The 13,558-nt window shown below is 32.3% G+C and overlaps 1 protein-coding gene across 4 annotated transcripts in view; it reads right to left on the bottom strand.

Moving 5' to 3' along the window:
* Positions 1–13,558, bottom strand: part of LRBA (LPS responsive beige-like anchor protein) — an 891,557-nt gene that overhangs the window by 730,528 nt on the left and 147,471 nt on the right. For all 4 annotated transcript variants that reach the window (XM_058282502.1, XM_058282620.2, XM_058282452.2 and 1 more), the window contains exons 18-22: positions 5,225–5,317; positions 3,483–3,591; positions 2,971–3,052; positions 624–747; positions 141–333 (exon numbers count right to left, since the gene is read on the bottom strand). In XM_058282502.1, the coding sequence (XP_058138485.1) occupies positions 141–333; positions 624–747; positions 2,971–3,052; positions 3,483–3,591; positions 5,225–5,317 (601 nt within the window). The remainder of the gene's footprint in view (positions 1–140; positions 334–623; positions 748–2,970; positions 3,053–3,482; positions 3,592–5,224; positions 5,318–13,558) is intronic.

Below are 13,558 nucleotides of genomic sequence, written 5' to 3'. Positions count from 1 at the left end.
CTTTTTTAGTTGCTCATTTCAGTGGACTAAGAATAACCTCCCTTTTTACCTTGATTTTCAGTACATTTATTTTTTAAATGAGTAAACTTCTAATTTAAAGGAATTTTAATGCTAAAATACACTTTCATAACAAAACTTACCTTTGAATGTGTGATTGATAAGGTGTCTACCCATACACGCCAGCCACCCCACTCATATTTGACAGCATGGTAAAGTAGAATTCTGAATATGGCATATACCATTTCGGTTATCTTCTGTTCATCTGAATTCTTTGGATTAAAATAGCAGAGAGAAAGCATCCACTCTTGCCACACAGAGCACTGTAGCAAGCTCCTGAAAATTGTAAGAGGGTAATGAATTAATAAGATGAAATGTTTGAAAAAATTCTAAAAACTAAAGGTTTAAAACAAAATAAACCTCCAAAAAACACCTTTACCTATGCATTCAAAACAAAGAAAGTAGTACTGAAAATTCTAAACAGTATGGAACTTTATTTACATGCCCTTAATGACATATATGAAAAATTCATTTCACAGTTTTTATAAAGCAATTTTTCTTAAGACACAATGGGCTTATATAAAGGTATATTTGAGTACAAATAAATGCTTTCTGATCCTGCTTACCTCCTGTTTTCTCTACTGTTATTAAAAAGTTTAATCATGTCAGAAAGAAAGGCTCTGCGGACATCCATGCTCCCTGGACACTGGAGAGAATTTCGAAGTAGGGTTGCAATTACTTTCAGTATCTCTGCAAAAGACAGTTCATAAATGAGTAAAACCACAACAAAAAATTAATGATGGAGGGCCATCAGCAATTTCTGTAGTTTCCCTGACATAATGCCTACTGAAAACATTCTAGTGTTATTTTTAAAATCATTTATTTTAAAAAAAGAATAACATTACATTCTTTAGAAATCTATAAGCAAAAGATTTATTTATTCCATGACTTGAATGAACAAAGTAAAGGTGAATTTTAAAAGGTTAAAATAAAGCAAGTTACAAAATGAATATGAAGTTAAAACTTCTTATACTCCTCCCTAATCTCTGCCAAATGCTAAGCTGATCTAAAAAATACTGCAATCAATACCTCAGAAAAAGAGAACAATTTCTCAACTCCTTCAACATAATTTATAATAAGCATATAGACTTTCCTTTATCACAGTGAGTTTTAAAAGTTGCCATGACTTTCTTCTGTAATTGATGAAGTAAAATTAGAGGCAAAAATCCCACAGAAATTTAAAAATATAGTCAACCCCCACCAATTGTAAACAAAACTGCTACTATAATGGTCTTAATATAAAGTTGACTAAATTTCCAGGATTTAGCTATAAAAAAAAAAAACTTTAAATAAATAATATAACCCTGAATTTAGAATTCAATAATATATCAAACTTTCAATCAATTGAAAATTTAGGAATTCAAAACTAGTTTTTGCTAAGCATTTTGGTGAGTCTGAAGCAGTAAGTGTTATTTTTCATAAATAACAAATATGAAGATACTTCATCATAAAATTGATTTCTTAGGAGAAATTTCCGAATTCTTCGAAAGACAAATTCAAAATTACTCTGACTGAAAACTGATTATAGGGAAGCGGACTTGGCCCAGTGGTTAGGGTGTGCGTCTACCACATGGGAGGTCCGCAGTCCAAACCCCGGGCCTCCTTGACCCGTGAGGAGCTGGCCCACGCGCAGTGCTGATGTGTGCAAGGAGTGCCCTGCCACACAAGAGTGTCCCCGCGTAGGGGAGCCCCACGCGCAGGAGTGCGCCCCGTAAGAAGAGCCGCCCAGCGTGAAAGAAAGTTCAGCCTGCCCAGGAATGGCACCGCACACACGGAGAGCTGACACAACAAGGTGACGCAACAAAAAGAAACACAGATTCCCATGCCGCTAACAACAACAGAAGCAGACAACGAAGAACATGCAGCAAAATAGACACAGAGAAAACAGACAACTGAGGGGGGAGGGAGAGGAGAGGAAAAAAAAAGAAAATTGATAATAATGGTCATCATAATTATAATGATAATGATGAAGATAAGAAAAATTAAAAATAGCCACAAACTTTTGAAGTAGCATGTGGTACTGTTTTAAGAAAATACAGATATTATTAATAACTCATTTAATCCTTATACAACGATAGACAGATACTATTATTATTCCCAAATTAGAAATAGGAAAACTCAGAAATTAAGTCGTTTACCCAAAGCTACCTAGCTAGTAAGTAAGGATTCCAACACAGGTAGCCTATACCTTTAATAATCATACAATACTGACTCCCTTTTCTAAGCCAGTACAGTAGATTAATAATGCATTTGAAAATCTTACTTCAATAAGTCATTTTCCCTATAGCTATATAAAATACATGCCTATATAAACACACACACATATATAACTATATGTCACATCTCTCCAAAGACTGAGAAAACTTAAACTTCAGAGTCAGATTTTTAAAACTAGCACTCAAACTGAAACACACCCAAACACATCACACATGATCTAAACAAAAGAAAGAAGACGAAAATGTGTACTCTGTAAAATGCTTAAGAATTCTAAATATCCAAAGAAAGGAGTATTAAACAAAATTATGTTCTTAAAGATTGAAGGAAACATATTTTCCGTTTCCAAATTTGGTTTTCTTATATTGATAGTAATTTAAGATAAAAGCTACCTCCATAACACGTGTAATTTAGTCTGACATCATAAGTACTGCAATCAGAGCTTTCCTGAAAATCTGAACATACATTAGACCACGGTCTTCTGCATATAATTCTCCAAAACCATTACATTTCCATATAACCTAAGGTCAATTTGAAGTGATATTTAACATAAAACACCAAAAAAAAGCTAATAATATATCATTACCATCAATGAAAAATTCATTGAACAATCAGTTTTTCAACAATATCAACTTTAGGTTTTAGTTTTTTAAAAAAAGAGCAAAAGACAGATTTTAGAAAGTATTAAAAAGTACGTACGAGGATTTTGTATCTTTACTGAAGAATCAGGATCGGGATGCTGTTTATGTATCACCTGAGTACTAATCTGTTCTATTAAAATCTGTAGAAGACAAAAGATTGTATTAGCATAATCACTTTATTAGCATCAACATTAACAAACTTGAAGCGCAATACTCATCAAAAATTAGTATATGGGCCAATGTTACATTAAATTACCTTTGGCATGATATGAAAATAAATGACTTCAACATTATAAGTCAATTTTTACTTAACTGTAATATGAGACCTCAAATTATCAATACAACGCAGGAAAAACTTAAACAGGGATTTCCACACTGTATAATTCACAAATTAATATATTTGTAAAAATGCAGCCACATCTAACTTATATATTGATTTCAAAATTGTACATTACAAATTTAAGTGATCTTATTTCATATAGACACCATTAGCTCAATTTCACAGACACTTTCATAAAAAAATTACCTTTTAAGAAATTAGTAGGATTAAATTGTAACTATGATTCCTACCTCAAACAGGACATTGTATGTGGTCATTGTGATTAAATTTGTATGAAGCATGAGTCTTTCAGCTAGTAATGAAAACAATCCATGCCCAAGCATAACTTCAGCTTTTCTCCTGCAATTACAACAAATGAAATCATTAAATGCAGATTTTTTTTAACTGTACACTATTTAGTATGCATCTTGCATCAAAGACAATCAAACAAGGTTTTTACATACCATCAAATTCAAGTTCAATAATTCTCCTCTATTTTCTTCCATTTAGAATCCTTAAGGCTACAAAATGTTTAGGCAGAGAAATACTAACTATAATACAAGCACAACTAAAGTAAAAAAAAAAAAAAAAAAAATCATAAGATTGGCTAGGCTTCAGCACAGAAAAAAAAAAGTTCACCAAAATTTTCAGAGCAATTATTTAACTAATGGATACTATCCTCCAACATTAAGCTTAGATTCTACTGGGGGTGATAATCTAAAGTACAAGTAAAGTAATTAAATAGAAAAGCAACATGGAAGAAAAGGTAGAAGATATTTAAGAGAATTTAACAGAATAAAAAATATGAAGAGATATATACCGAAATTAACCTTCCAAACATAAATTTAGAAACTGAAGAATCACAAACGATAATTCTACTCCTCAGGTCAGCAAACTTTCTCTGCAAATGTCTGTATAGTAAATAATTTAGGTTTTGTGGACCACATAACTCTGTCACAACACAACTCTGCTAACGTATCAAGAAGTAGTCACAGATACCACATGTAAATTAAATGTGGCTGTATTCCAATATAACTTTATTTATAAAAACAGGAGTCCTATAGAGTCAACCTGAGGACTGCAGTTCACCAACACCCATTCTACCCTCAAAAATGTTTAGTTTTGGCGGAAGACTTGGCCCAGTGGTTAGGGAATCCGTCTACCACATGGGAGGCCTGCGGTTCAAACCCTGGGCCTCCTTGACCCGTGTGGAGCTGGCCCATGCGCAGTGCTGATGCGCACAAGGAGTGCCCTGCCACGCAGGGGTGTCCCCTGCGTAGGGGAGCCCCATGCGCAAGGAGTACACCCCGTAAGGAGAGCCGCCCAGCGTGAAAGAAAGTGCAGCCTGCCCAGGAATGGTGCCACACACATGGAGAGCTGACACAACAAAAAGAAACACAGATTCCCATGCCACTGACAACAACAGAAGCAGACAAAGATGAAGCAAATAGACACAGAGAACAGACAACCGGGGTGGGGGGGGAGGAGAGAGAAATAAATAAATAAATAAATCTTTTTTAAAAAATGTTTAGTTTTTATAATAAACTGCTCCTATTACTAGGAACAATAATAGGTAGAATATAAGGGTCTACATTCAGCTAAAAAAAAAAAAGAATGCTAGTTATGCATACAACAGAGTACAAGTGTAATAAACACCCATTTTAATGTGTCAGGTTAATAACACAGGTAAAACAAAACCAAGTCACCTGGGATGAAACCTCCATAGTTTTAATATCTAGAACTCAGTTTACCCAAATTTATCTAATAATGAACACAAAATAATTTAAATAACTTCCATATAAAACAAAATATACATTTTTGTTCATTTACTTTTAAAAACACGTAATTATGGCATTAAATTTATAGAAAATTATATGAATAAAAATAAAGGTAAGGCAGAAAGACAAGAAGAACCACCAAATACAAATGTTTTTCCAAAGATTTATAAATAAATAACATACAACAGTCTATTTTAGATTTTATGCATACTCACTTTGGGGCCAGGTGTTTTAAAAAATAGCCCATTGCCTTGAGAGCTTGTACTCTGATTCCTTCACTTTTGGATGCCAGAAGTTTGTAGATAACCCTGAATGAGTAAAAATTAAAAAGAAACTATTCTGACTATATTTTTCAAAAGCAAAGATTTAAGTTATATATTTTTTCATGTATTATAAACCTAATTTCAAAGAAGTTATGGGTGAACTTAATACCCATCTCTGAAATATGAAGACCAGCTTATCACACACTAGCATAATTTCTTTTAGTGAAGACCAGGAAATAAGAACAAATCATAAGTGTTCATGTTTTTAAAACTTCAACAAATAAGTGAAATAACTAAGCCATATTCTTTCAACTGATTAATTTATCAATCCAGGACACAAAGTTTGAAACTTATGAAATTTAGTAATATTTTCCATGCACAAATATATAAAAACATGCAGCATTAAAGCTGGCTTTGAAATGCTCTTTTGTGTGGGGGGCCAGGGCTATGCTGCACGTTTTAAAAAGAAAGGCAATATAAAAAAATCTTAATGATAGTATACATTTAAATTTGTAAAAACTTATCACAGTGAAAGTAAGACAGCAAGTTGGTAAGAAATGATAATCAGAAATAATTATAAAAGTACAAAGATTTAAAGACAAATGACAATTTAACAATAAATTTCATATTCAATTCTCAAAAATTAGATAATTTAAAATACAATCCGAGCGCTGTCAGCCATAGACCACTGATTTGAGATTAACAAGAGTATACTCAAAGTTAAATTCAATTGATTCATTGTAGCATTTTCTTCCTCATAATAATTTGGAACAAAGGGAAAAATCAGAAATTTTTATAATTACTTGCTCACAAAAAAGTTATGTTTTTCAACTATCTAACCTGGATAAAAATTTCAATGTTTAATAACTAAGTCTGAAAAAAATAAAGAGATGATGAAAAATAAGTGAAGCTCTTCATCCTCTAATGATCAAAAGAAAACTGAATATATAAATAGAAGTTTGATTCCTTTTAAAACATAAATTAAAAGCATCAAGATCCATAATATATCGTAAAGTCATAAAATGAGACATCTGAAATTAGTTTTTAATTCAAATCTTAGTACCAAATTATAATAATCATTTATTTGGGTAGCAATGATATGTTGGTAACTCCCTTTTTCTTCAATGACTTAAATTAAATTAAATTAAAACTAAATGGTTGGTAGCAAAAATTAATGTAAATGTAATACTGGTTTAAAATTACAACAGTTTAAGGGCATGTTAACACATCAAAATTGATGTTTGATTAATAAATATCTTTGTATAAAATTTGAAAGATTTCATCAAAAGATATATACCAGATACTATCGTCTAATTATTTTCAAATAATGTTTTATTAGCATTGAAGATGAAGATGAGAAGAGTTCAAAAGACTTGACTTGCATCTATATTTATTATACATATCATACAATATTTTAAATGCTTCTCAATTCTAACTAAGGTAGAATCCAATTAGTTTATATTTTATTTGCTAAACATAAGCAATAAATTTTATAAAAGTATAATGGGCATATTTAGCTTTTGACCTAAGTTCAGTTGCTATTTAGCTAAATAATACTTTCCACATAGGAAGAAAAAAAACCCTGTAGTATGTTAAAAGTCATATATTGGTTTCCCTAATTATAAAAAAAATTATAAGTACTGTCCATTTCTCTATTGGGAAATAAAGAAGTATTACATAGATGATAAAAATAATCCATGAAAAAAAACTGCTAAATTGAGAATGTTTTCATGCAATCTATTTTATGTTGATCATAATGTAAATAAAAAAATATGTAAGGATATTCCCAATATACCTATTTTTTCTAATTAGAACGCACAATGGTAATTGTACTATGGCATTTTCAATGGAAAAAAATTTAATTTTGGTAACAGAAACACCCAAAGGAACAATTTGATTAACAACAGATTATTTCTAACTGATAACAGATACTAAAAGTTATGATAACAGCTCATAAAATTAGACTCTGAAAATTTAAAATTCACAAAAAGTTAAGCCAGTCACATGATGTGACTGACACTGTGTCAGAAAACATAGTCAATTGTGAGAAAGGGTATGTCAATTGTGAGAAAGGGTATGTGAGAAAGAGACAGTTAAGCTCAAGGTAATGTTTAAATGATTTGATTGAAAGAGAAAAATTATACTTAACAAATTAATGTGAAAAATGCTGTCATTCTCTGAAAATTAAACTGTCACTCATAATTTGGAAATGCTTCTGACTACTATGATGCGATTTGGTATTACTATATTATCTTATGTCAGTAAAGACTATCCTCCCTCCAATTTTGTCAGTCTGAACAAAATAAACCTTTGTTTATACAGCACCACATTTGACTTTCAATTTATACGCCAGCTTCACAAAAGCCACCTCTCTTCTTTTCATATTGGCTTTTAAAAATCATCACACTACACAGTTATCCCAATGTAACTATAAATAGAAACTAAAATTATGTGGTAATACTCAATTCGGATTCTTTCCTTGTTTCTTTTTAAATATCAAAAGGAAAATCTACAATTTAAAAAAATCTCATATAGAATTTTTTGAACCAAGGACTACTACCACAGAACTCCAATTTGATTCAAAGGAACTCCCAAACAATTACAAGTTACTTGTAACCTATATACTTATATAAATATTAAATGAGTCCCTTTGTCCAATGCTTAAAAGTAAATAAACTGCACTTTCAAAGAACTAATTGTTCATGCTTCTATTTATTTACCCAAATTAGAGAACTTTTCTTCTTCAAAACAATAAAATATTGGGGAAAAGTACAAAATATTAAAGCACACTATAAAACAAAACAGGGAAAAGGACTTCCTGGAATGGCAACATAAAGAGGTAAACACTTTCCTTCCACACACAAAAAAAGACAAGCATAAAACCAGACAAAATTGTGACATGCAACTATTTCAAGGTATTGGTAATCGACCAGAGTAAGACAACCAATTGAGAGTCGGTAGAAATTAAAGAAAATAAAGAATCAGTGGCCTACTTAATGAGGTCACTCCCATAATACCATCAGTTTAGGTGATGAAAACAGTACCTTTACCAGTCTGGGGTTGGAAACAAAGCAGCAGCAATACTTTCAAAGAGGTAGATGAGATTCAGTATAAGGGATACAAATCCCAGCTTTCCAGCTGAAAATGGCAAGCTCAGTTACTAATGAAAAGGAAAAACCCACAGCTCTGCTAGAACAAGGTTGTAGTCACAATAACAGGTGAGCAACAGAACACTCAGAAATTTAACAGGGAGATGCTAGAAAAGAGGCAGCCATACAAGTGTTGAAATCAGCTCTCCAGACATTCCCAGCTGACCGGAAAATTACATATGGACAAGAAAGACCAGAGTAAAACAGGAAAAAGTTAAATAGAGAGAGACTTGAGAGTTGAATACATATTCGAAAGCAATCTCCCCCACCCCACACACATTTGCACAAAGACCATTCAGCAGAGAGTGTGGGCCTTATGGGCTCAAAATGTTTGAGCATAATCTCTAACTAAATCATTAACCTCTAAAATATGTAAAAATATGGGAGGTCCTAAAGGTGCAAAGTTAAAAAATAAGAACAGAAATAAAAATACTGACAAGAGACATCAGAAGCTGCACCCCCTGGAGAAGACAGATTCTGGAGATGAGACAAGTTATTCAAAACACACACATAAAGAAGAACTCTAGAGTTAACAAGTACAATAAGAAAAATAAAAAATTTACTAGAGGCCCTCAGCACCAGAACCAGATGACAGAAGAAAGAATTAGTGAGCTTGAAGAGAGATCATTAGAAATTATCCAATCTGAAGACAGAGAGGGAAAAAAGTGGGGGGAGAGGGGGAATAACCTAATAAACCCCCAAAGACCTTGAAGACAATGTAAAGTATTCCAGCATATGTGTACTGGAGTGCCAAAAAAAAGAGAGGAATGGGGCAGAAAAAAATATCTGAAGAAAATAATGGCCAAAACCTTCCAGAATTTGAAGAAAAACATCAACTTAAATATCCAAGAACTCAGGAAGAGAAATAGTATAGTGAAACTGCTAAAATCCAAAGACAAAGGAAAAAAATCTTGAAAGCAACAAGAGAAAAAGAAGAACAATACAATAAATGTCTGGCTTATCAGAAATAATAGAGGCTAAAACTAATTGAAATGACTGTCAAATACTAACAGGAAAAAAAGTGTCAAATAAGATTTCTATGTCCAGAGAAACTATCCTCTGAAAATGAGGGCATTTCCAGATACAAAGACTAAGAACATTCATTGCTGTCAGACATATCATACAAGAAATAATAAAGTAAGTCTATCAGGAAAAAAGAAATACTTTTATATTTTACAGCAATTAAATAAAAAGTAATTTTTTTAAAAACCCTAAATAATCACAGGATGTTATAGTTGGACCAATAAGGAGTAAGTGAGATACAGCCTTTGACAGAGATTACAACTAAAGAATATAGGAAGAAAATACAAAAACAACTTTCTATGGACCCTGAACAGTAAACAAAAGCAGAAGCACTGTTAAAAGAAATAAAAATTTGGAGATAAGATTCTCTCTCTCTTCTCTTGTGGATTTAACCCATCACAGTTGAGTGTTAAAAAGCTGAAGCAGTTAAATTTTTCAGAAAAACTCTTTCAAAAGAAAGCAGAAGTAGCTACAGGAATAACAAGCCAAGTAGATTTCAGATGAAGGAATATTTCCAAGGATAAAGAAGGAACTTACATAATTATAAGAGTCAATTCAGTAAGACGATATAACAATATTAAATATATATATCTAATAACTGAGTTTCAAAGCACATGAAGCAAAAACTGATAGGATCTTATGGGGAAAAATAGATGAAAACACCATAATTATAGCCAGAAATTTCAATATCCTTATCGCAATAAATGAAAGAGCAGTTATACAAAACTTAAGGTATAGCAAAAATTTAAAGACTACTACCAACCAACTTAACCTAATTGACAATTACAGAACACTCAGCACATACTTTTTCAGTGCACATGGAACATTTATCCACATTGCCATACTCTGAACTATAAAACAAGTCTTAATAAATTTAAAAGGATTCAAGCCATAAAAAGAAGTTTCACTGACCACAGGGAATTAAATTAGAAATCAAAGACAAAAAGATCTCTAGAACACAATTCTACATAACACATAGGTTAAACATGAAATAAAAATATTGAAAACAATAAAAATAAGAGATGACGCTTAAAAGGTGCTTAAATTACAATATGTAGCATATATACATATATTAGAAAAGAAAAACCAGCCTCAAAACAATGTCCTCAGTTTAAATAACCAGAAATAATGAAGAGAAGAGGAAAATAAACCTAAAGAAAAAGGAAGGAAATAATAACACTTAGAGGGGAAATAAGTAAAACAAAAAAGAGAAAAATTTAAAAAAACTAAAAGTTGGTTTCTTATGACAATCAATAAATTTGATCAACCTCTAGCCAGATAGAATAACAAGAGAGAATAAAAAAATTAACAATATCAGGAATAAGAGAGGTAACATCGCTACAGACACTACACATAATTAAATGAAAATAAGGAAAACTTTACGTCAATAAATTTGACAATTCAGGTGAGATGGACAATTGCTTGAAAAATACAATCTACCAAAGTTCAGAAAAAAAGAAAAATAACCAAAATGGCCTATATCTATTAAGGAAACTGAATTTGTCACTAAAAAGAAAACTAGCTAGCATCACTGGTAAATTTTACCAAGCATTTCAAGAATAAAGAGTAAACAATAAGAACTCTATTCTAATTCTTCCAGAAAACTGAAGTGGAAAGAATATTTCTCAACTCATTCTATGGGGACAGCATTTACACTAAAACCAAAATCAGACAACGACCTTAAAAGAAAACTAAAATGCAATACCCTTCATGAACACAGATGCAAAATTCTTTCTAAATTTTTAGCAAATTGAATCCAACAATCTATAATAAATAAATATATAAATATAAATATATATATATATGATGCCCTAATGATTTTATCCCAGAAACGGGGTTTCACATTCACAAATCAATCAATATGGTAATGAATAATATTAACAAACTAAAACTTCAAAACAATACCATGTCAATACATACAGAAAAAGCATTTGGGGAAGCATATGTGGCTCAATTGATTGAGCTCCCACCTACCACATGGGAGGTCCTGGGTTTGGTTCCCAGTGCCAACTGGAGAAGAAAAGCAAGACAACAAGCTGGCGCAATGGGCTTGCACGGCAAGCGACACAACAAGATGATGCAACAAGGAGACACAAAGAGGAAACACAATGAGAAACACAACAAAGCAGGGAGCGGAGGTGGCTCAAGTAATTGAGCGCCTCTCTCTCACATGGGAGGTCCCAGGACCGGTTCCCAGTGGCTCCTAAAGAGAAGACAAGCAGACACAGAGAGCACACAGTGAATGGACACAGAGAGCAGACAGCGAGAGCAAACAATGAGGGGGATAGGGGAATAAAAAAACAAATATATTTTTTTAAAATATTTGACTAAAATCCAACATTCATTTCTGATTAAAAAAAAAAAATTCCTAGTAACCTGGTATTGGAAGGAAACTTACTCAACCTGGTAGAGAGCCCCTGAAAACCTACAAATAATATCATAATCAATGGAGAAAGACAGAATGCTTTTCCCCTAACATCAGAAACAATGCAGGTTTTCTGTTTTCAGTGCTTCTATTCAATATTGCACTGGGGTTCTTGCTCGTTCAACTGGGCAAGAAAAAGAAAAAAAAAAAGCATCCAAAGCAAAAGAAGTAAAACCACCTTAATTTTCAGATGAAAAAGCATCTACACAGGAAATCCTAAAGTATTTACAAAAAATCTACTGACCTAATAAATAAGTTTAACTAGGTTACAGCAAACAAGATCAAATACAAAATCAATTTTACTTCTATATGTTAGCAATGAACATATGAAAATTGATTTAAAAAAATAAAATATTACTCAGGGATAAACATTACAAAAGATGAGTAAAATTTATACAACGAAAATTTCATAACACTTCAAGAAAATTAAAGAACTATATAAATGGAGAAATAAATTGTGTTCATAGATCAGAATCAATATTTGATCCTTACAGTGAAAATGTCACTTCTCCTAAATTCAATATAATTGAAATCAATATCTCAGCAGGAGGGATGCAGATGTGTGGTTCCAGTGATTGAGCTCCCACCTACTACATGGGAGGTCCATGGTTCAGTTCCCCAGGCCTCCTAAAGAAGAGAGCAAGCTGGCATAATGGGCAGGCACAGAAAGCTGGCACAATAAGATGATGCAACAAGAGGCACAAGAAGAAAAACATAATGAGACCCACAACAAAGCAGGGAGCGGAGGTTCCTGGTAAAACAAGCAATAGGCAGATACAGCAAGCTGACATAACAAGAGACACAAGAAGAGAAACATAATGAGAAACACAACAAAGCAGGGAATCAGGGTGGCTCAAGAGAATAGGCACCTCCCTCTGATATCGGAGGTCCCGGGTTCAGTTCCCAGTGCCTCCAAAAGAAACAAGATAAATAGACACAGCAGGTACAAACAATGAGGGGGTGAGCAGAAATAGCTAAATAAAATAAATCTTTAAAAAAAAAATTCCAGGAGCATTTCTTGTGGTATTTGACAAAACAACTCTGAAATCCACATGGAAAGGCAAATAGCTAAAACAATGCTAAAAAAGAACAAAGTTGGAGGAATCACACTACCTGAATTCAAGGCTTATTAGAGTAATCAAGACAGTTTGGGTTTGGTATCAAAATAAAAAAAGAAATCAATGGAACAAAGAGACAGTCCAGATATAGAACCACATACATATGGTCAATCAATATTCAAGTATGATGGGAAGTTAGAGAAAGAATAAACTTTCCAACAAAATGTGCTAAACATCATTTGCAAAAAAAAAGAACCTTGGTCCATAACTTACGTCACATACAAAAATTAATTCAAAGTGAGTCATAAACTTAAATGTCAAACCCAAAACTGCAAAAGTTCTAGAAGTAAACAAAAGAGAAAGTATCTGTGAACTCAGGTTAGAAAAAATTTTCTTAGATATGACATCAAAAGCATCATCCATAGAGGAAAATTGGACAATATTAAAATTAAGAACTTTTACTCCCTGAAAGGGAGAATACATGTGCAAATTACAAACTGGATAAAGGACTTGTATCCAGAATATATAAAGAAATCTTAGAACAATAATAAGTTTAAAAATCAGTGTTTTAAAAATGGGCAAAGATTGGAATATTTCACCCAAGAAACCAATGACAAATAAGCACAAGAAA

The sequence above is a fragment of the Dasypus novemcinctus genome, chromosome 1 (genome assembly GCF_030445035.2).
Source record: "Dasypus novemcinctus isolate mDasNov1 chromosome 1, mDasNov1.1.hap2, whole genome shotgun sequence".
NCBI classification, from domain to species: Eukaryota; Metazoa; Chordata; class Mammalia; order Cingulata; family Dasypodidae; genus Dasypus; species Dasypus novemcinctus.
The sequence above is the reverse complement of the archived record's forward strand: the minus strand, read 5'-3'. Positions and strand labels throughout refer to the sequence as shown.